The sequence below is a fragment of the Pogona vitticeps genome, chromosome 4, assembly GCF_051106095.1.
Source record: "Pogona vitticeps strain Pit_001003342236 chromosome 4, PviZW2.1, whole genome shotgun sequence".
Taxonomy (NCBI): Eukaryota; Metazoa; Chordata; class Lepidosauria; order Squamata; family Agamidae; genus Pogona; species Pogona vitticeps.
Window position 1 is genome coordinate 90863192 of NC_135786.1, and position 19192 is coordinate 90882383.

General features: G+C 50.3%; 1 protein-coding gene across 1 annotated transcript; it reads right to left on the reverse strand.

Annotated features, from left to right (window-relative positions):
• Window positions 1-2179: 2179 nt before the first annotated feature.
• On the reverse strand, window positions 2180-10164 carry BARHL2 (BarH like homeobox 2). The gene is made up of 3 exons (XM_020794595.3): window positions 8523-10164; window positions 6384-6609; window positions 2180-3390 (listed from the first exon to the last, which is right to left on the reverse strand). The coding sequence occupies exons 1-3, from the start codon at window positions 9118-9120 to the stop codon at window positions 3078-3080; spliced, it is 1137 nt and encodes a 378-aa protein (XP_020650254.2). The 5' UTR covers window positions 9121-10164; the 3' UTR covers window positions 2180-3077.
• Window positions 10165-19192: the final 9028 nt, after the last annotated feature.

The window sequence follows — 19192 nt, forward strand, 5'->3', positions numbered from 1 at the left end:
CGAGCGGCTCCGGCATCATTGTTATTATTTATTTTGCAGCCCTAATTAACAGGGCAAGGGGGTGGGGGAAGGGAAGGGAAGGGAAGGGAAGGGAAGGGAGGGGGAAATGGTGCGGAGGAAAGTCCGGCCGCCGTCTGATTTCGGCGCCCATCGCCCAGCCCTTGCGTAATTGTCCGGCTCCGCGGCGACAACAGCCGAAAATGAGGTGGGCGTCTCCAGGCCCTTTTGTGAAAACGCGGCCAAGGTCAAGATGGTTTTTAATGCGAATTTATTAGCAGAAGGGGGGAGGCCGGGAGAGAGGGAGGTGGGGGGAGGAGGGGGAGGGAATCAACAAACCATCCTCTAATTAGCAAAGCCCAAATAAAATGTGCCTGCAGGCTTTCCTAGTCCCCCCCTTCCTCTCCCACCCCCAATCACCTCACATTCGCCCTTCTCCTCGCATCTCCTTCTTTAGAGAATAAAAGCCCTCACCAGCAAAGAGAGAGACAACGGCAAACCCTCAGAGGAGGTGATAATATTGGACGGGCGTTATGAATGTTTTATAGGTAATTGCTGTATATCTTTCTAATTTTAAGGAGGAGGAGGAGGAGGAGGAGGGGACGAGAGGAGAGGCGTGGGGAGGGGAAGGAGGGATGGAGTTCATGCTTCCATGGCTAGGTTTTGTTTTGCGTTTTTCTGATGGCTGGGCAAGCTGATCCAGATTGCGGGAGGGGGGCGGGGGGAAGCGGGAAGCAGCTCTCCCCACTACCACCACCCCAGACATTGCCAAAGTAGCCCAGGCAAAAGGAAAGAGCCAACGAGGAGGGGGGGGGGAAACAAACTTGCATCATTTCTCAACCCTTTCACAACTCCTACCCACCCCAGAAAAAAGAAACCCACAGGCAAACTCCGTCCTCAGGGTGGCCGCCTTTTATCTCCTTTCGCTCGCCCCTAGCAATAATATTTATACATACATACATACATACATACATACATACATACATACATACATACATACATACATACATACATACATACATACATACATACATACATACATACATACATACATACACATTCAACTCATTCTCTCTCTCTCTCTCTCTCTCTCTCTCTCACACACACACACACACACACACACACACACACACACACACACGAGCTCCATGACCCAAAGACCTCCATTCGGTCCCAAAAGGGGGGGGAAAAACCCCACAAAAACCAAAAAACGAGAAGGCAAAATGGCGAGCCCCTTTTCCTAGGAGAAATGTGAAGAAAGGATGGATGAAAGGAAGGTTACCGAAACAATCCTGCCTCGAGAGAAACCTTTCGAATCTCGGGACCGAGGAACGGGCGGGGGAGAGGCAGAAAAAAAGACCTCGGGGGAGGAAGGAGGGGGAGGGGGAAGGGAGATCAAAGATTCCCCAGGTCTCCCTCCCTCCCTCCCTTCCCCACCCCCCGCGGCTGCGGATCGGGTTGGATTTTGTTCTCTCCTGCCCAGGGTTTCTGCTCCTAATTGCCACCCTCGAGCGTCTTCTCCGCTCCCTGTCTGTCCTCCCCGGCTTCTCCCCCGGCCGCTTCGGTGGCCTCGGAACAGCTGCCAGGCCGGGCGAGCACATTTTGGTTTCCCAGACATCCGGCCACCGGGTGCAAACCCATTCAAGGTCTCTCTCAATCTCTCTCTATCCCTCCCTCCCTCCCAAGATCGGGCTTTTAAATATTCAGCAACAGAAGCAAAAACAGAGAAACAAAACAAAAAACAAAAACAAAAACAAACAAAAAAAATAACACCCGGGGAGGCGGCGGCACCGACACACACAGCAAATAACCGAAGGGAAACGAGCACACTCAGCCCCCGTCCTATTGAAAAAAAAATTTGTAAATCCTTATTTGCCAATAGTTCTTCCAACTGTACACACGTTTTTAAAATAACCAGATGCCTCGCTACAACGTCTCCAATCCTGCTTCCCACCAAACTCCCTCTGCAGCTTCTGAAAAGTTAAACTCTTTCTCAACTTTCCGGAAGAGCGAAGGTCTCTTAAAATGGAAGCACTGTCCAAACCAACGGCGGATATTTTGCGGCCCGCTTTGCGGCTCCGGCCCAAGGCGCGCGCACTGCTTTGCAGGTTTTACAAACCACATTCAAACCCCGCCCCCTGGCCCGAAGTGTCTTAGAAAATTAGCTTGCTAAGATCCGCACTTTTGTTTAAAAAAAGATAAAAGTTTATTTATTTTTTCCCTTCGTTTTGCCATTTTCAGCCATCAAAAAATCTATATATATATATATATAATTATATATAATTTTCGCTGCAATCTAAGCATTTATTTCACGGAATTAAAAAAAACATGGACGGGGAAAGAGGGGAAGAAATCTCTTTTTTGTTTTGTTTGTTCCTTGTTGTTCTTTTAACTAATGCATATAAGTGAGTTTTTCTTTCTTTTTCTGGACAACATATAATAAATAAGATATATCACTTCGCACACCAGCCTGTTCAAAATGTACATCATCCATCTATCCGTCGAGCTACCTGTTTCGAGTTGTCAGTAGAGAGATAGGTAGGTGTTTATCGACCACGGAGCACGCCACTTTTCAGTAAGCAAAAAGGGTCGTGAGAATTCAGTGCAAACTTCTCGGTTTCCCCCGCCGCCGCCTTTCTCCTTCTGAGATCTGCGTGGGTGGGGGGTGTCGGGGGGGAGAGTCTTTTCTCCCTTTGTGTCACTAAAGAGTCTTGGCTGCGTCTGGCTGGGTCTCTTTCTTTTCCTTCTCTCCCCCTCCTCCCTTTGAGTCCCGAGTCTCCTACACACACCCCTCCGCCTTCCTTTTCTGGCGAGGGGGGGTGACTGCTGGACTCGAGGTTCCGTTTCGCGGCCTGGATCCAGAATCCGTGCTTTCCCGGAGCCCAGCGCCTCTTTTGGCGACTGGAAACCCCGATTCCCTCGCCTCCCCCTCCCCCCCCGCTCACTTGCCCCCAAGTCCTTTCTCTGCCAATTGGCTGTTGCTGTTTTTTAAGTGAGGGGGAAGTGATGGGAGGAAAGAATCTGTTGGCTAGACTTGCGGGGGGGGGGGGAGAGGAGAGGGAGGCTCGGGGGGGGCGCCTTCACCGCGGGTGCGGGGTCCCCGGGATGGGGTTCGACAAGGGGTTGAGGGCCGGCTGCCCGCCGGGTCCAAGGCCGTGGATCAGTACCCGGGGGACCAAAGGTCGCTGGAGCTGCGGGTGAGGCGCTGGGGGAGTCCGGTACATGCTACTGTACATGGCCGCGGCGGCCGCGGCCGCCGTGGTGCTGTCCATGCTGCCCAGGAGGCTCGGGTGATAGAAATAGGGCGACGGGAACATCCTCTGCAGGGCCGAATAATTCCCGGCTTCGGCCAGCAGCTCCAGCCCCACGGCCGTCTGCCGCTTCCACTTGGTCCTGCAAGAGATGGAAAGGAGAGGCCTAGGCTCGGGGCCCAAAGAATTGGGGAAGGGGGAGAGAAAGGTTGGGTGGAAGATGCCCGGGATGGGGGGCGGAATCTGGTGTAAACTCTGACCCCACTTCCACATGAAAGACCCTTCTAGCAAGAGCAGTATCGGAGGCTCCTCCAGGATCGACGACTTCTTCCCTTTATTTCTTCCCCTTTCCCACCACAGCAGCAACCCGCTAAAATCAGCACCGCGTTCTTTAAAACCCGGCAGACCTAAAGGGGCGGCAGAATTGCCAGCCACGAACCATCCCCTTGGAAAAGACAGTTTGGGGGCAGTATTTTGTGGGCCCCGCAGAGCCCTCGAATCAACTGCTAAAGTGGTAAATCCACAGTTCTTTAAATCCCTAGACCTACTCTAGTTAAGATTGGCCACAGGATGCCATGGAATATAATCTGAAACAAGCCACCTACTCTAAGACAGATTCTTCCTTCCTTCCTTCCTTCCTTCCTTCCTTCCTTCCTTCCTTCCTTCCTTCCTTCCTTCCTTCCTTCCTTCCTTCCTTCCTTCCTTCCTTCCTTCTGTCCAAATGAAACCCCCACCATCGGTTGGGACGAGGGCAAGTAAGACTCTTTTTAAAATATTCATCAGGACATCTTTCAAAATACACATATTGTATAAGCTAAAATATTGCCCCCTGTCTCATTAACACTTTTTTCTAGTATTCATCTGAGGAGGGGGGGTTTCTCTGTGTGTTTTTCCTCTCCTCTCTACCAAATTTCTGTGCTTTAGACCAAGGCTGGCATGATAAGAGGTCTTTGAAAATCTTTATATCATTCAATCCTACTAACCAGTAATTTTAAACCAGACAACTAAACTACCCCTACAGGTCTACTCTAGGGTCCATTGAGAGGGGAAGGAAAGAAAATGAGTGCCGCCTCCCTTGAAAATTCCCAAATGTACCTCCCTAATTTTTACCAGCAGCTCAACTCTAGAGAATTGCTTTGCCCCCACCTTGCCACTCAAAATTTACACAAAACTTTCTGGCTTTGTCAAGCTTCATCCAAAATACTACTTTTAAGCAGGAGAAGTCAACCGGGTTTTTAATATTGTATCCTCGTACAGCACATCAAAAGGAATTTGATTATAAAAGGTGAAGGCGCAAGATTTCAGAGTACTGTGGAATTCAATATCTTGCTGTTAAATCGAAGCAAAGATGTGGGTCATTTTGCTTCAACCTAGAAACACAGCAGTGATCCCTAGGTAGGAGGAAAGGAAGCCATTTGATCTAAAAAAAAATTTAAAATGCACGGATGATATTTTCCAATCTATCCTCTATCATCCCCAGTACCCAGACTTTCATAAATAATCTGAGTGCAGTGCAAGCCAGTCCTTCTACACTGATGGTATAGGTTGCAGATATTTATATATTGGGCTTTCTCTAATCTGGGTTTCCAAACTATAACCCTCTCTGAAAGGAGCCCCGGTAGGTTAGGAGAGCTGGTGGATCATTGACACACACGCACGCACGCAAAGGCGATCATGGCCCAGCAATTGCAGCCAAATTAATAAACATGGCGCTCCTGTTTAGATTGGCGATAAATGACACTAATGTTTTCCGACAGAATTAGGGTGGCTGCAACCGTATGTAATGAGACAGAAAATTATGGCAAAGATGACAACTGGAAGCAGTTTTTTCCAAGCCAGCCGTCCTTCTGCGAGAAACTAGGGGAGAGCTTCCCTTAACGCCTTTGTTGCTCTCCTGTGGTTGTTTACTCTTTTTTTTTCTTTCAGTCGATTTAAAAAATATATACTGTACAGATTTTACAGCTTGACTTCTCCCTTAATTACTAGCGCTTTAGATGCAACCAGGCTAGACTGCACCCGTGAGGGGGGGGGAGAGAGAATTGGAAAAAGGTAGCATCTTTCCAACTGCGCTTAAGACAGGCAGGTCCCAAAGTGAATTAGAAAGAGGGTGCAGGGGGAATAGGGGTGGGTGGGGAAATGTAGGGGGCCCTGGGGATGAGGATGAGGCCTCAGGGAATAGCAGCAGCGCATAGCTGCCGCCCGCCTTTGGAAGATCCCTTTCAATTTAGCAGCCTACCATCTCCTTGGGTTTATCTCGAAATCCTCTATACTACTGATTGATATGTTAACTCACTGTTGCACTCTGTTGCTCTCCTGCTTTGTTTTGCTTGGAGGGGTGGGTGGGTGGAAGGAGGCTACACAGGGCTCTTCGGTGCCTCTGACCTACTCTGATTGAGATTTCATCCACCTTACACTTGTGGGAGGGTGTTGTTTAGAAAAGTACTGAAGGCACCTGGGAGGGAAAATGCATTCTCCCTTAAATGTGGGAAATTAGGGGTGGGAGCCAGATGCCAAGACCATTTGTGCCATGCTCACCATCTGTAGTCTGTGGAAAGGCCAAGGGTTAGAAGGATGCAGGTTCCACACCACCACAGCTTTGAATGTGGAGGAGAAAATGTTTTAACAAAACCATCCTATGAATGTCTACTCACAAGGAAGTCCATTTTGAGCCCAATAAATGGAATAGACTTTGTCTGTGGTTGCCACCCTAGTCATACCTACTTCCTGGGAGTCGATCAATGGGATTTATTTTAGAGTAGCTAAGCATAGGATCATGCCCTTTGGACCCCCAGGGTGGGGCAGGCACTACACAGTTCCAGTGGGACCAGGATGTACTTCCACCAGAGGCAGGATCAGGCATGTGGCTGCCATTTTTTATTATTATTATTATTATTATTTTTGGAATTCACTTTGTATCCCGTGTGACTCCAGAGACAGCGGAAGGATTTGAGTGTGTTTGTTGCGGGGGGGGGGGCTGTTTCCTGGCCCCATTGTGGTCTTTCCTCTCTCCCCCCCCCCCCAAGTGTTGCTGGGGAATGGGAGCAAGGAAGATCAAGGGGGTAAGAGGGATGTCAAGGGGAGACAGGGAGAAAAACCATGGCCGCCTTCCCATGTGCTGCGCATTTTCCCCCCTACCTCCGGTTTTGGTACCAGGTTTTGACCTGGGTATCGGTCAGGTTGAGCGCCGCCGCCAAGTCCATGCGGTCCTGGACGCTCAGGTATTTCTGCCGCTCGAAGCTCCTCTCCAGCTGGTTGAGCTGATGGTCCGAGAAGGCCGTCCGCGCTTTGCGAGGCTTCTTGGCTCTCACAGGGGGGCTGTCCCGGCTGCTGGAAATCTCACGGTCGCCTTCTTCCTTTGTCCCTAAGGAGGAAACACAAACCGCGGGGTGAGGCGGGCGAAGGAAAACGGGGAGGCAGGTAACAGGGGCGGCTGGTCCCTCTCAAGCCCCCAAGCTTGAGATTTTGGAATTTCTCCACGTGGGAATGGTCTGTTTCGGCTGGACTCGATCCGATCGCTCCCTAGGGCTCATTAGAAATGGTTGTTAGTAGTGTTATTTTCATTCCCTGCGTAGAGCAACACAGACCAGGGCCGCTCAGATGAGTTAGAGAAACGGGGCCCCGATGGTTTCAATACAGATGGCGAATTGAACATACCCACCATAGTGAGGGCTTGGGACTTTTTTTTTAAAGGGAATTCCTGAGAGAGGTGAATTCTCGGGTGACACCGTTTCCAAATAACCTTCGTTTGTTCTCTCCCCTCTCTCTCTTCCTTCTTTGCTCCCTCCTGGCCCATACTTCTCTCCTTGGAAGCCCATTTGGCTAACTTAGAGTAGACCATCTAGACGTGACAGCGGCCATGCTTTCCCAGTACTGTACTGTGCTCACCCGGCTACAAAAACCAAGTTCGCCTTGGAGTGTGCGGGTCACCGCGAACAAGGTTTGCAGCGGGTTCTATTCGGCAGCTTCAAGGTTTAGGTTTTTTTGGGGTTTTGCGCCGAAATGTTAGGAAATCGATACGTCAATCCATCTGTATTTATACTTGCCCCCCCCCCCGCCCCGCACGCACACACACTTCCCAATTCTCTCTCTCTCTCTCTCTCTCCTCCTTTCTCGGAGCTCCTTGATCTTCCCTGCAGGAAGAACAATAATCTCTCTAATTGACCCACTGGGGAGGTTGGTGCACCGGCTCACTAACAACAACAACCAAAAAAAAATATTGCTAGACGGAGCCGTACATCTGGTTTTGGATACTCTTATGCTAATGCTAAAACGGCAAAATGAATAGGAGACTGACGCGCCCTTCTATTAGCTACTGCAAAATATTTGAGGGCTGTAAAATTAGCAAAATGTGTCCGCTCTTTCCTCCATGTTTCAAAGGCGTCTTCCAGTTAAGTGGGATTCCCTTGGCATTAGGAGGATTTTTTTTAAAAACCGATCCTTAGTGTGGTAGGCGCACATCCCTGATATGTATGTTTACATTTAAGAATGTGTATATTTACTACACAGTCCTAAAGAGACCCCTGAAACCGGCAGAAAAATCAGCTAGTGCAAAACAGCTAGGCTTTTTTTAAAAAAAAAAAAAGGAAGGAAAAGAAAAAAAAATAATCCCAGTCGTATCAGCCAGTTTTTAAAACTTTTACAAAAATGTATTTTCTTTTAGATCCTCTCCAAACTATCTTACTCACTCAGAATGCTAAGCTTCTGTGGACTAAATAGCAAAATTATTATATACATTTGGCTTTTTATAAAAACAGACATTGGTATTTGAAGATAGCTGGTGAACCAACAGACATTTGGGTTTTATTGATGATAACTGCTCTTTCAAATTGAATTTTGTTCAGCTGCTACCAACTTTACTCTTAAACGAACCCATGCATCGCATCGCCTCCTTTGGGAGAAAATAAATATTTTTTTTCTAAATTTATGGCGGTGGGTTCTAAAAAAAAAAATTTTTAAAGGCTAAAGACGCTGAATGGAGATAAGCAATCTGAAGATGCCTTAGGTTTTTCTAGTGGGCTTACTTTATTTAATTTTTTTCCTCAAGTTTGTAAAAACCTCTTGATCATGAAACTTTAGCCGTATTTTATTAACGCTCAAATTCGGCATCAACGTTTGGCGAGGAATTTAATACAACATGGAACGTTGGCAGAAGGCTTGGGAGGACATGGAACGTTAGAGAGGACCAAGGGACCAAACAGAACGATCGAAACGTAAACAATGGAACGTCGCGAACGTTCGAAGCACCGCGTGGAAAGGACGCCCTGCCCCACTCACCGTGGCATTTCAGCTCGTTCTGGGCATCGTCGCGTTTATCTAGTTTGGTTTTGCTGTCGTCTTGCTCGAGTTTTGGCCTGAAGCTTTCGTTCGCCGCGTTGGTCTCTTGTTTCGGGGTGTGATGGGGAGAGGAGACGCTGGTGGTGTAAGGTGCACACGCCGCCAGAGGTTTGCTGTCTCCCAAAATGTCTTTAATTAGAAAAGAAGAAGTGGAAGTCCTGGGGGCAGAGCTGCCCGAACCTAATTGGTGCGGTTGCTGTTGTTGTGGCTGTTGCGGCGATTGCTGCAAACTTTGTTGCTGCTGCTGCTGCTGCGGATGTTGGCCGTGATGAAGATGATGATGCTGCGAAGGGAGAGAGTCTTGCGCCAAATGCTGGTCCGGATGCTCCGCCGTGACCGAGATGGGCGAAGAGGGAGCTGTCCCTACCGTGTCTATTTCCGAGCAAGGGGACGGGGTGGCCTGGCTGAGAAAATCCGCCGCCCTGGCCTCGCTGTGAGCCGCCCGAAAGTCTCCGTTCATCATGCCCGGGCTGCCGGACCTGGGATTAGACAAAATCGTGTCTATTCCAAAACTGGAGCCGCTGCTAGATCCTTCCATGCTGGCCGTTCAAAGAGGCGCGTTCATGCCCTCGCGCCGAGTCCTCCCAAGACGATCTTTGGCAGGAGACAGGGCTTGGCGGGGCGGGAAGGAAAAGGGGAGCGGCTCTCACTCCGATATCAAAACAAACCACTCAAACCGAATCGGTTCGGGAGAGGGGATGGGGAACCCTCACAGAGGCAAGAAAGGTCTCGGGTCGAAATTGAAATGGATACGGGGGAAGGATGGGTACAAGGAAGCACACCGGGACGAGATGGGGACAGCAGGGGAGACGCACACCAAAAGAAAACGAGAGATGCCAATTGTCCCAAAGAAAGAAAAACGAAGGAAGGAAGGAAGGAAGGAAGGAAGGAAGGAAGGAAGGAAGGAAGGAAGGAAGGAAGGAAGGAAGGAAGGAAGGAAGGAAGGAAGGAAGGAAGGAAGGAAGGAAGGAAGGAAACAGGGAAAATGCGCAAGAAATCTGAAGAGAGATAGGCACCCTCTGGAGGTGTTGTTCTTCCCGTCACGAACTCCCGGAGCCCCGCACTCCCCGCACAACCTCTCTCTCTCTCTTTCTCTCTCTCACCCTGGCACACGTGCTTTGCGTATTGTTCGGGCGGCGCTATGGGAGAGCGGTCACGATCCACTGCTGAGGACCCGACCGCATCTCCTAGAGCGGCGGAAAGGTACCGAAAGCAGGATGCTGGAGGCGGAGGCGGCTGGTGGCGGCGACCGCGGTCCTGAGGATGCTCAGCTCGCCCAGGCACCCAGCCGAACCGCTCGGCTCCGTCTGCCGGGTGCGGGCCGGATCTCCCGGCCTGAGCAAGCCTCTTTCCCTGGCTGGCTCTCTCGCCCGTGTCCAGGAGTTATTGAACTTTCTTGGAAAGTTGAGGCGTGGTAGTGCAGGCGGAGGAGGAGGAGGAGGAGGAGACGCCAAGCATCGGCCACTGCCTGCCTCTTCCTTCCGCCCGCTGGTTCCTCTCGGGCTCCTCCGACTCCTCCCGTGACGTCACCGCCATCCCCAGCCCGCCGCCGCCGCCGCGCTTCTTTTCACTTTATTATAAACCCTCTTTCGGGGCGAGAGGGGGGCTCCTCCTTTATTTATTTATTTCTTGGGTCCGGAGGAGATGAAGGAGACCCCCGATTGGTGGCGGCCACGGCCGAACCTGACGCTCAGCGGCTGGCAGCCAATGGGAGCCGAGGACGGCTGGAGAAGGTGCGGAGAGGCGGGAGCGCGCGCGGCGGGCCAGGGAGGGGCGCGCGGCGGCGGGAGGTGGAGGGCGGGGAGAGGGGGCCCTCGCCAGTTTCCGAAGTGGGACTGTTCTTTTTGAGCCCCTGCAGGATCGCACCCTCGCTCTGTCCCGTCAGCCTTTCCTTTGGTGTCGCGGAGTCGAAAGACTGGGGATCACCCCCTGGCACAACCAGGGACACTTATTTAGAATAGAGTAATTAGTTTAAAGGACAGAGAGAGATAGAGACACAGAGAAAGCGTAATTTAAGAAGTGAGAGAGAGCAGTTACAAATATGACTATCATTACCATGATGATTATTGGCCAGCTGCGTGAAGGTCAAACCTCCCGCAGGCCCCAGGTATTTAAATCAAGAGCAGGCGTTTAAAAGCGAATCAAGCATCCACACAGGGAATCCGCCTATGTGAGAAGAGCACTAGGTTCCCATCCGCTTTCTAGGGATTAAATACTGTAGTTCTTCCTCGTTCCCCATTTTGCTTGCCCGGGTCTACCCCGCCTGTTCTTGGTCTGGGGAACAGGTGAGTTTTTCGCAACATTCCTGGAGAGGAGAAATCGGAGTGAGACCGATCTGGCTGGCCTTACTGACTAGGAAACAGGGAGCGGTGGGCGGGGTAGGGGTGAAATATGGGTTCGTGAGGGGGGAGGGAGGGAGACCGTCGCTTCTGTTTCCCCCCCCCCAAGGGGCAGGAGGTGGAAAGGAGGCCGTGACTAAAAAAGGAAACGGGGGGGGGGGACACAGACTGGACAAGTTCTCCTCCAGGAAATGCTGTCTGCTTCTCAATCTGGAGTAGGAACTAACCCGGAGCGCAGCAGCCGAGAGCCAGCCTGAACCAGTTGCGTGTGGGCCTCGGGTACCACAAGCGATTTCCCTGGGCGGGTTAGCTGGCACCCGTGGGCCCAGGCGTACCTGGGTCGGCCTTTCCGTCTGTCTGCGTGTCTATCTGGTGTTTTGTTAGGTCCCCACCCTGCCCTGCCCTCGCTGCTCCGCATTCGCTCCGCTTTCTGTTCGCCTTTCCCTCCTTCAGCCCCACTGAGACCCCGATTGGAGTCGGAACCGCTCCCTGCCCACCCGCCTGGGCCTCGGGGGATGAAATGGGAGCGAAGCCACCGGCCGGTGGGAAGGTAGCCGCTCGCGTTCCTTTCTCTCTAGGACGACATGACTCGAACCTGTCTCTTGTTGAATGTCAGAGTAATAGGAAGTGCCAGTGACAAGACGACGTATTACTCCTGATTAACTGGCGTGTCAGCCTAATTAGCAGAGTAATTATAAGGTGCTAATGAATGATTCAAAGTTCGGCAAGTTGCTTGTTACTCCGAATTGCCTTCCTTTTCTTTTTTTTTTCAAAGACCCAACCAATCGAAGGAAAACTGCCTGTTAAGCCAAAGGGAAATCTCACACAAACACACACACACAAAGAGAGAGAGAGAGAGCGAGAGAGTCCACCTCTCTCTCGCTCACTCGCTCTGGTTCTTCTGCGGCAAATTCAGGAGCGAGAAGCTTTCTCAGCCATCCTGGTGTTTGTAAGAAGGAAGCATATAACAGGTTTGGTCTGCCTAGGCTTTCTCTCCTGGGCGTTTGGAAAAAGAAACACAAAGCCGGCCGGCGCAATTTACACGGGGCGTGGGGAGGGGGAGGGGGAGGGGACGAAAACTGGGAGATAGTCCCGTCTTTAGAGAGAAGGGGAGCCGAAAGATGGCAAAAAGGGAAAATAAAACAAAACAGCTCTGGTTAAATCGTTAAGGATTTAGGGATGATGGTGTAGCAGGCAGTGACTTCAAGGGGGCAGCTTGCCAGTCCACAAGGCTAACCTGAAAGACCCACCCTCCTATGGGGCGGGGGGGGGGAACTAGACGAACCCGGGAAAAGGAACCAAATACCTTCGTGCGATCGCTCCCGTCGGTCGGGAGAGGTGCCCGCGGAGGGGTTGGCTCGTCTCCCGGTACCAAGGACAGATGGCTCGGGATGACCTTCCCGAGCCTCCGCCGCCTCCTTTGGGGGTCCCCATTGTTTCAAGGCTGCCCACACGCCCGGCGCCCCTTTTTCTTTCTGCGCCCCCCCCCCCCGCCCCACGACAATCTCCCGCCGGAGATCAAGCTGAGAATCGCTGGTCGTGAGGAAGGGGATCGCCGGGTGAGGCCGAAGGCAGCCGGAACGGTCGCCACCGCCTCCCCCTCGGTGTCTGGGGTTTGTAGGTAGTTGCTGTTGCTGTTTTGAAGGGAACGGAAATCGAGGGGATTTTAATAAAGACAAATCCTGCCTAAAAACTAAAGAGATTGGTTTTAAAATGAGCCTCTAAAGAGGGAGGCGAGAGGGAAGAAGGAGAAGGGGGAAAGAGAGACCCGATTGTGATCGGGCATCAGCGCATCCGGCCTCCTGTTCGTCCTGGCAGCGCTTCTGTCTCAGAAAAAGCAGCTTTTCGCTCGCCGCCTTTTAAAAAAACTGTCCACTATCGGGTATTCCTCTCCCCACTTCCCCCACCCCAGTTTTTCTTGCCTTGTCTCCCTGCCTCGCCATCCCACCTTCACAACGTCCGCATTTGCGGGGAAATCTCGTTGAGTTCAATGAGACTACGAAAACTTTATAGATATAATACTGTGTTTATTGGGGAGGCCCCGTCAGAGGTCCGCGGTCCATTGTTTTCGGGGGTGGGGGGCTGGAATTACTACACCAGGTCTGAGAGCTCTCAAGCTTCCTTCTGGATCTCTCTTTTCCCCCCAAACTACATGATTCAGGTCCGATTTGGGGTTTTTATTTGTGTGTTTGGAAGCTTAAGGAAGAAAGCGTTTGCTGGGGAAGGGCCGGCGTCCCTCTCCTCTTTTATGGCTGGAAATATTGATTAACCTTCTTTCACTCTTTCGGCCAAGATGAGCGAAATTTCTCCCTCCAGAGCGGGGAGAGGGGGGCGGCTGTTTGGAAGCCGCTTACACAGCGGTGCGTGTTCACGTTAAGAGCTGCCCACTTTCCGACGACGTGTGGAGGAGAGATCATTATTATCCGCTTGATCTTTATTAACAATGACGTCGGATTCGGGAGGATTAAAAAAAAATTTCCAAGTGGAAATTGGAATCTGAGAAGGGGAAAAAATGGAATCGCTCACAGAGTGTAATAATTTCTGATGTACGAATGAGGAGAAGATAAAGTTCGGGCGATCGTCTCGTTTCCTGGAAAGGATCGCTGTGTCCGGATTTTTTATGGGCCAGCGATGAAATCCGCTTTCAGGGGTGGTAAGGTTTCCCAATGAGATTTTGCTTGTATTATTTTAGTCGCTGGCTCCCGACCTTAAACTGCCTAATGAATCAGGAAGGACTAGGTGAAAGTGAGATTTTTGAGGGATGAGGGGGAGAAGATTAATATATCCGGCGTGTTAATGATGATGATAAAGTCGGGAGCGCGGATCAGGCTGGCAAACTTGGCTTCCAAAATCTAAGCTTCAAGGCTGTGAATTTGTGCGAGCGTGTATTGTGTCATAATTATGTCAGTCAAGCCGGGTCTGTCTCTCACATAGGCACGCACGCGCGCGCACACATACATTGCCCTAGACTTCAGAAGTGTGACGGAGACCCTTCTCCATGCAATATGGGAGGAAGCGAAAATAGCCCTATTTAATTTCTAGGAAGCTTCAACACGATTTCGTGCAGCCAAGACGAAAGTGACCCGCGTGGGTCAAGGCAGTCCTTCTCTTTGTGTCCTTTAGTGATTTGGGAAGGAGCTTCTCGTCCCCTCCCGAACAGATCTCTTTTTATTTCCCCCACCTTTTTTGTTCTTAGGACAGTTTTGGTACAAGTCAAATAGACGTCTGGGCGCAAAGCAAGTTTCTTTATGAAAAACTTCCGTCTCCATCGTCACCAATTTATATGAGTCTGTAATAGAAACCGGTCCGTAGTTTCCCTGCCTCATCAAGTCTAATACGTGAAATCGCAGCTATTCCCTGTGAAGCAAGTTAGCAATATTTTATTTCAGTTTTGTTGTTTTAAAGGAACAGACATTTATTTTGAAGGAAACATGTATTTTCACATTTTAAATTTCTTTTTAGCAAAATTGATTGAAATGTTATGTGAACGAAACCGCCCCCTATAAGTTTCGAATTGCCTCAGAATTACTAGACTTTTCCTAGAAGCCCAGATTGTCACCAAACTGAGCTTCTGTCTCAAAACCGATCTTCATTTTCCTAACTTCTTAACGCATCCTAAAAATGTTAAACTTTTCTAGATAAATGATTCCCTGGTCATTCGTTTCGGCTTCTATTTAGGAAGAGAAAGCAGATTTAAAAATTGAATATCAAGCCGTTCTGAACTTGTGATATGGAGATGGCCGAACCGCAGTCCTCTGCTTAATCCTCTGCTTTCGAAGCAAAGTTTTGGAATCGCTGTCCAGACTGGATTGGAAAAGCCGCGATGACCGATTCAGCCACTAGGCGGCGACAATAGAGACCTCTATTGTCTCCGCAAAGCTCTTGGTCTGTGCTGGAGTTCGTGGAGAGCTACAAAAAAGGTACTTCTAATGCTCTTTTCTAACAGTTGGCGAAATACTCCCAAAGAAGCAACACCATGACATTGTTTTAAATCAGCATTTCACAATTTCTTTCCCTTTGAAAGAAATGCAAATAGGCAACTTGCTCAGCATGCCATACACTGGGGAAATTCTCCGAGCAAGCCAACTGAAATGTACCCATCGGTATTATGTTTCTGCGCAATTGCCATTCATTTCAATGGGTCTTGCATAGAAAAATGTTCCCTGTGAATGATGTCCAAAAGTTCTGAATTATCCCAGTGGGTTTCTCACTTGATGTGCAACACTTACGACCCAGTTCATCTTACGAACGGATCTTAAACCGTTTGGTGGTGTTACCCATTTTTAGATTGAGTCTCGCCTATTTAAATGGGATTTACAGTCTAATCCAGCCTCCCCCTCCCCCCCCCGCCGCCGCCACCGCAATACATCGACTACAGCTTCCCTCATCCTTTGGCCATGATTCAAGTTCTAGTTCAAATCGTCAGGAAAGCTGCAACATGGTGGAACCTGGCGGTGTTCCCTATCGTTCACGTTTCAGGCTTTGAGGGGGTATATTCTGCCCGACGCCCATTCCGTCTCGGGTACTCAGGGTTTAAAGTCGTTTTAAAAATCTTGATTACACTCTGGCTGCCTTTTGGAGGAGAAATAATTCTCTGCAGGATAAATTAGCCAACAAGGAAGTCAATGCGTATGTGTGTGGCCTTCATTTTTAGGGGAGAGTTCCTGGCTTCATGCCGGCAGAGTTTTCTGTGCTGTGGACACATGCGCCATTCTGTGCCAGAAAAAAACAAAAAAGTGGATATTCTTGTTCCAAAGACAGGAACCCACTAGATCGTCTTTCTGTTATTACGTTCTCTGAACCTACCTACAGGCACAAGGGCCCAAGCTTCTCACAACGATTCCCCCGCCCCTTCGTTTTCAGAGATGCCAGACTATCTGCACAGTCCCTTCACTGAAAGGTAGTTAATAATAGCTCAGACCCAGAAGAGAGCGGGGAAAGAGTAATTAAAAAGCGGAGGGCAGCGGCCCTATGGTCGGTGCTGGTTTGTTTTTTAAAGATATTTAAATTACTCCCTTTTTTAAAAAAATGAGGAATACTGATTCGAGGTACAGACTTCAGATGTGGAATGTAGGGCATCGGTGCGAAGGAAGTGGGTAGAATACGGTGTGGAAATCTCTCTGAGGGATTCTCTTTGTTTCCACGCGACAGACTTAGGAATTAAAGGAAGTTCTGGGCGCTCCGGCCCACCTCTCTTAGCTTTAACCCTCCTTGCCAGGCTTCCTCGCCGACTCTGGGCGCATTACGGGAGGTATCCTACTGTCGACTGCTCATAGGATTTCCCTGGGCTCTAGATATTAACCGTGTTTGATTTGTGTTTAGCTTCCTGCTCTCCTGCCTCCCCCGCCCCCTTGTCTTCTTCTTCTCCTTCGTTTTCTCCTTTATTTTTCAAATAGCCAAGCTCCACCTCCGTGGCCCCAGAGGAGCCTCTCTCTTTCCCTGCTTCTCTGCCTGATGCGTCTCCACCCAGAAAAAGCTGCTGGTGATTTCCAGGTCCTCCCTAGAAAACACCCTGGGAAACCTTAGGCGGGCTAAAAGGCCCCAGCGCGCCAGGGCCTGTACTGGGACGGTTCGGCGGAGGTGCCATCCCCGTTCATCGGAGCCATAGAGGCCGGCGTGTCTATTGCACGGTGCCTTGGGAGCCAAGGAAGCTGCGTCGGGCCTTGACAAAACGCAGAGCGAAACGGACACACGGGGTCCCTGCTATTAGCCGCAAATGAGTTATCTTTGCTGGAATAACCACGGCCTATCAGCCTTTTGTGTATGAGCGAATATGCAGAGCTAGGCCAGAAAGTGAATATACACTCAGTTTGTCCGGATCTCTTTATAATGTTCCGCTGGAACGCGGGGAAGAAGGCGAGCCGGATTCGCCTCGCCTCCCAGGACGCAGTCGAATTTGCCAGGATTCTCCTCCCGCCGGCATCATCCTCTTTCTCGCAAACGGTTCACTTGGCAGAAGCGGGGGAAGGGGGGGGAGAGACGTGGAAATGAAAGGGTGGAAATCATAGCCATCTGTAGAGGTGCCACTCCGAAAAGAGGTTGGGGAGAAGGAGGAGGAGGAGGAGAGAGAAAAGGGGAGGGAGGATTCTTGCCCCGATGTTAATTAACAAGCAGCTAATTAAAACGGCACTTTGAGCGCTAATCAATCGCTTTATTAATCCGGGAGTAGTAACTGGAACAAATTGAATGCTACCAGTTAGAGTATCATGCTGTGGAGCTGCAAGGGGTCGATGAAGGGACAAGGGATTGGAGGGCTGAGTCGATCGATCCTCGCCCGATTGGTGTTGACCCGGGTCAACCACAGACATAGAGGCGGACAGGATCTTTCTGTCTCTCCACCCCTCTCGGCCTCTTTTCTCCATCTCAGCTTCCTTCCTGACTAGACGGAGGGGGGGGGGCGGCGGAGAGAGAGCAAGGGGCCTGCGCCACATGGGGGCTGGAATCCTGAGCCGAAGGGGCACCTTCCCGTCCCTCCCTTCCTGGCCGGAAGGCCAAGAAAGAGGAGGGTGAGGCGACCAAGGATTTCGGCACGATCTGGACTAGCTGTCGGACAGCATCACCCTAAGAGGGAACAAACAAAGGGAAGTTCCCCATCGACCGCGCTCCAGTTGAATGTTGGCATTGATTTTGAGAGGGGGATCGTGATGGAGAACCATCCCGCTCTTTGGGAACCAAAAAGAAGGAAGTCAAGGGAATCGACGCTTCTCCCCCCCTCCCAAAAAAAAATCAAACGATCGAATTTATTACCATTATTGCTAACTCTGGCTGACTAGTTGACTTCCCCAAACTGTGGCTGGGGGGAGATGGTAGGGGGAGTTGCCAGCCACTTCCTGGTTTCCTTGGCTCTGCGGTCACGGAAGATCTTTGGGACATTTTTCGAGATGGGGTGGAGGTACTGGCAGAGGGAAACTCTTCTCAAATCTCCGGAGAAGCGTGCGTGCGTCCGTGCATGTGTGCGTGTGCGTGTGTGTGTGCGTGCGTGTGTGTGTGTGTGTGTGTGTGTGTGTGTGTGTGTGTGTGTGTGTGTGTGTGTGTGTGTGTGTGTGTGTAACAGAAGGTTGGCGAGCTGGGGATCCAGTGGCCTTCTGGATCTTGTTGGAGTCTTCCGTTTTCCATCAGCCTCTGCCCGGGTGAATGGTGGACGTTTTAGTCCACATGATTTCGGGGAGAACAGATTCCTTACCCTCACCGCATCCCAGCCTTGGGATATAAGGGGAGCATAAAGTGGAGAACACGTCTGGATACCTCCTCTTGAGGCAATGAGCGCGGGAATGGGGCCATCAACTGACAAACCTCAACCCTTACAGGTCCTGGATGTGGAAAAGATTAGGTTATGGCTGAAATACAGCAGTAAGTTATAACTAGAGTAGGCCCATTGTCAGATGGGATTTGGTGACTCAACTCCTCCGTAAGTTCCATCGATTCAGGTTATGACTTACTACTGAGCGTCAGCCATTATTAGGACTGAGGTTAGCCTGCTTCGTTTTATTCTTTCCTCAACGCAGAACTTGGAGGATCTCTTGGCAGTAGCCAGAGCCCCCTGGCTCGATCACTGGGGAGGAAGTACAATATACCACGGCCTTCGGTAGGTGGAGAGGGTAAAAGTGGTCCGGTGCTGGGACAAACACTGAAGGATAAGTTGAATGGATATGAGGAGGACTAAAAGAACAGTCACCCAAGTAAAGTTTCAGTTCAATCAAGTCCCGATAATGATCTGACATCCCATTCCCGCCACCTTTAAAATATTTATTTATTTATTTATTTATTTATTTATTTATTTATTTATTTATTTATTTATTTATTTATTTATTTATTTATTTATTTATTTATTTATTTTTGATGAAGGGAGGGATCGCGTTCAGAGATCCTGAAAAATATGTCCCTTTTTGCTGCACAAGGAACTCGCAGGCGGGCGGATCCCGGCAGGCCCCCTGAGATTCCTCAAGACAGAACGTGGTAACACCAATTACTAAGCACTCGTCCTCTGTCGCACACGCGTGGTCATTTCCTTTTGCAGCCTCCAGGGGGAGTACTTTCATCCGGGCCTCTGTGATTGGACTCGGGGAGAGATCCAACCCGATCTCCGCCTCTCCGATCCCTGGAAAAGCCAATCCTAGTCTTCAGAACGCCGGGTAGTAGCGAGTCCAGGGCGCGTGAGAGGTATGGAGCCCATCCTGAGAGAGGGGAGCCCGCGGGAGGAGGCTTTCAGTTCCTCCGAGCTTGGCAGAGACCTCCCGTGAGCTTGTAAATGGTGGCGAGGAGTCGGGGTGG

What these genes read in the sequence shown, in the direction of transcription:
- BARHL2 (XM_020794595.3), bottom strand. Translation starts at nt 9,120, where the DNA reads ATGGAAGGATCTAGCAGCGGCTCCAGTTTTGGAATAGACACGATTTTG. An exon ending in GAACGAGCTGAAATGCCACG is followed by an intron (nt 6,610 to 8,522) that starts GTGAGTGGGGCA and finishes TTTCCTCCTTAG; the next exon opens with GGACAAAGGAAGAAGGCGAC. An exon ending in ACCTGGTACCAAAACCGGAG is followed by an intron (nt 3,391 to 6,383) that starts GTAGGGGGGAAA and finishes CATCTCTTGCAG; the next exon opens with GACCAAGTGGAAGCGGCAGA.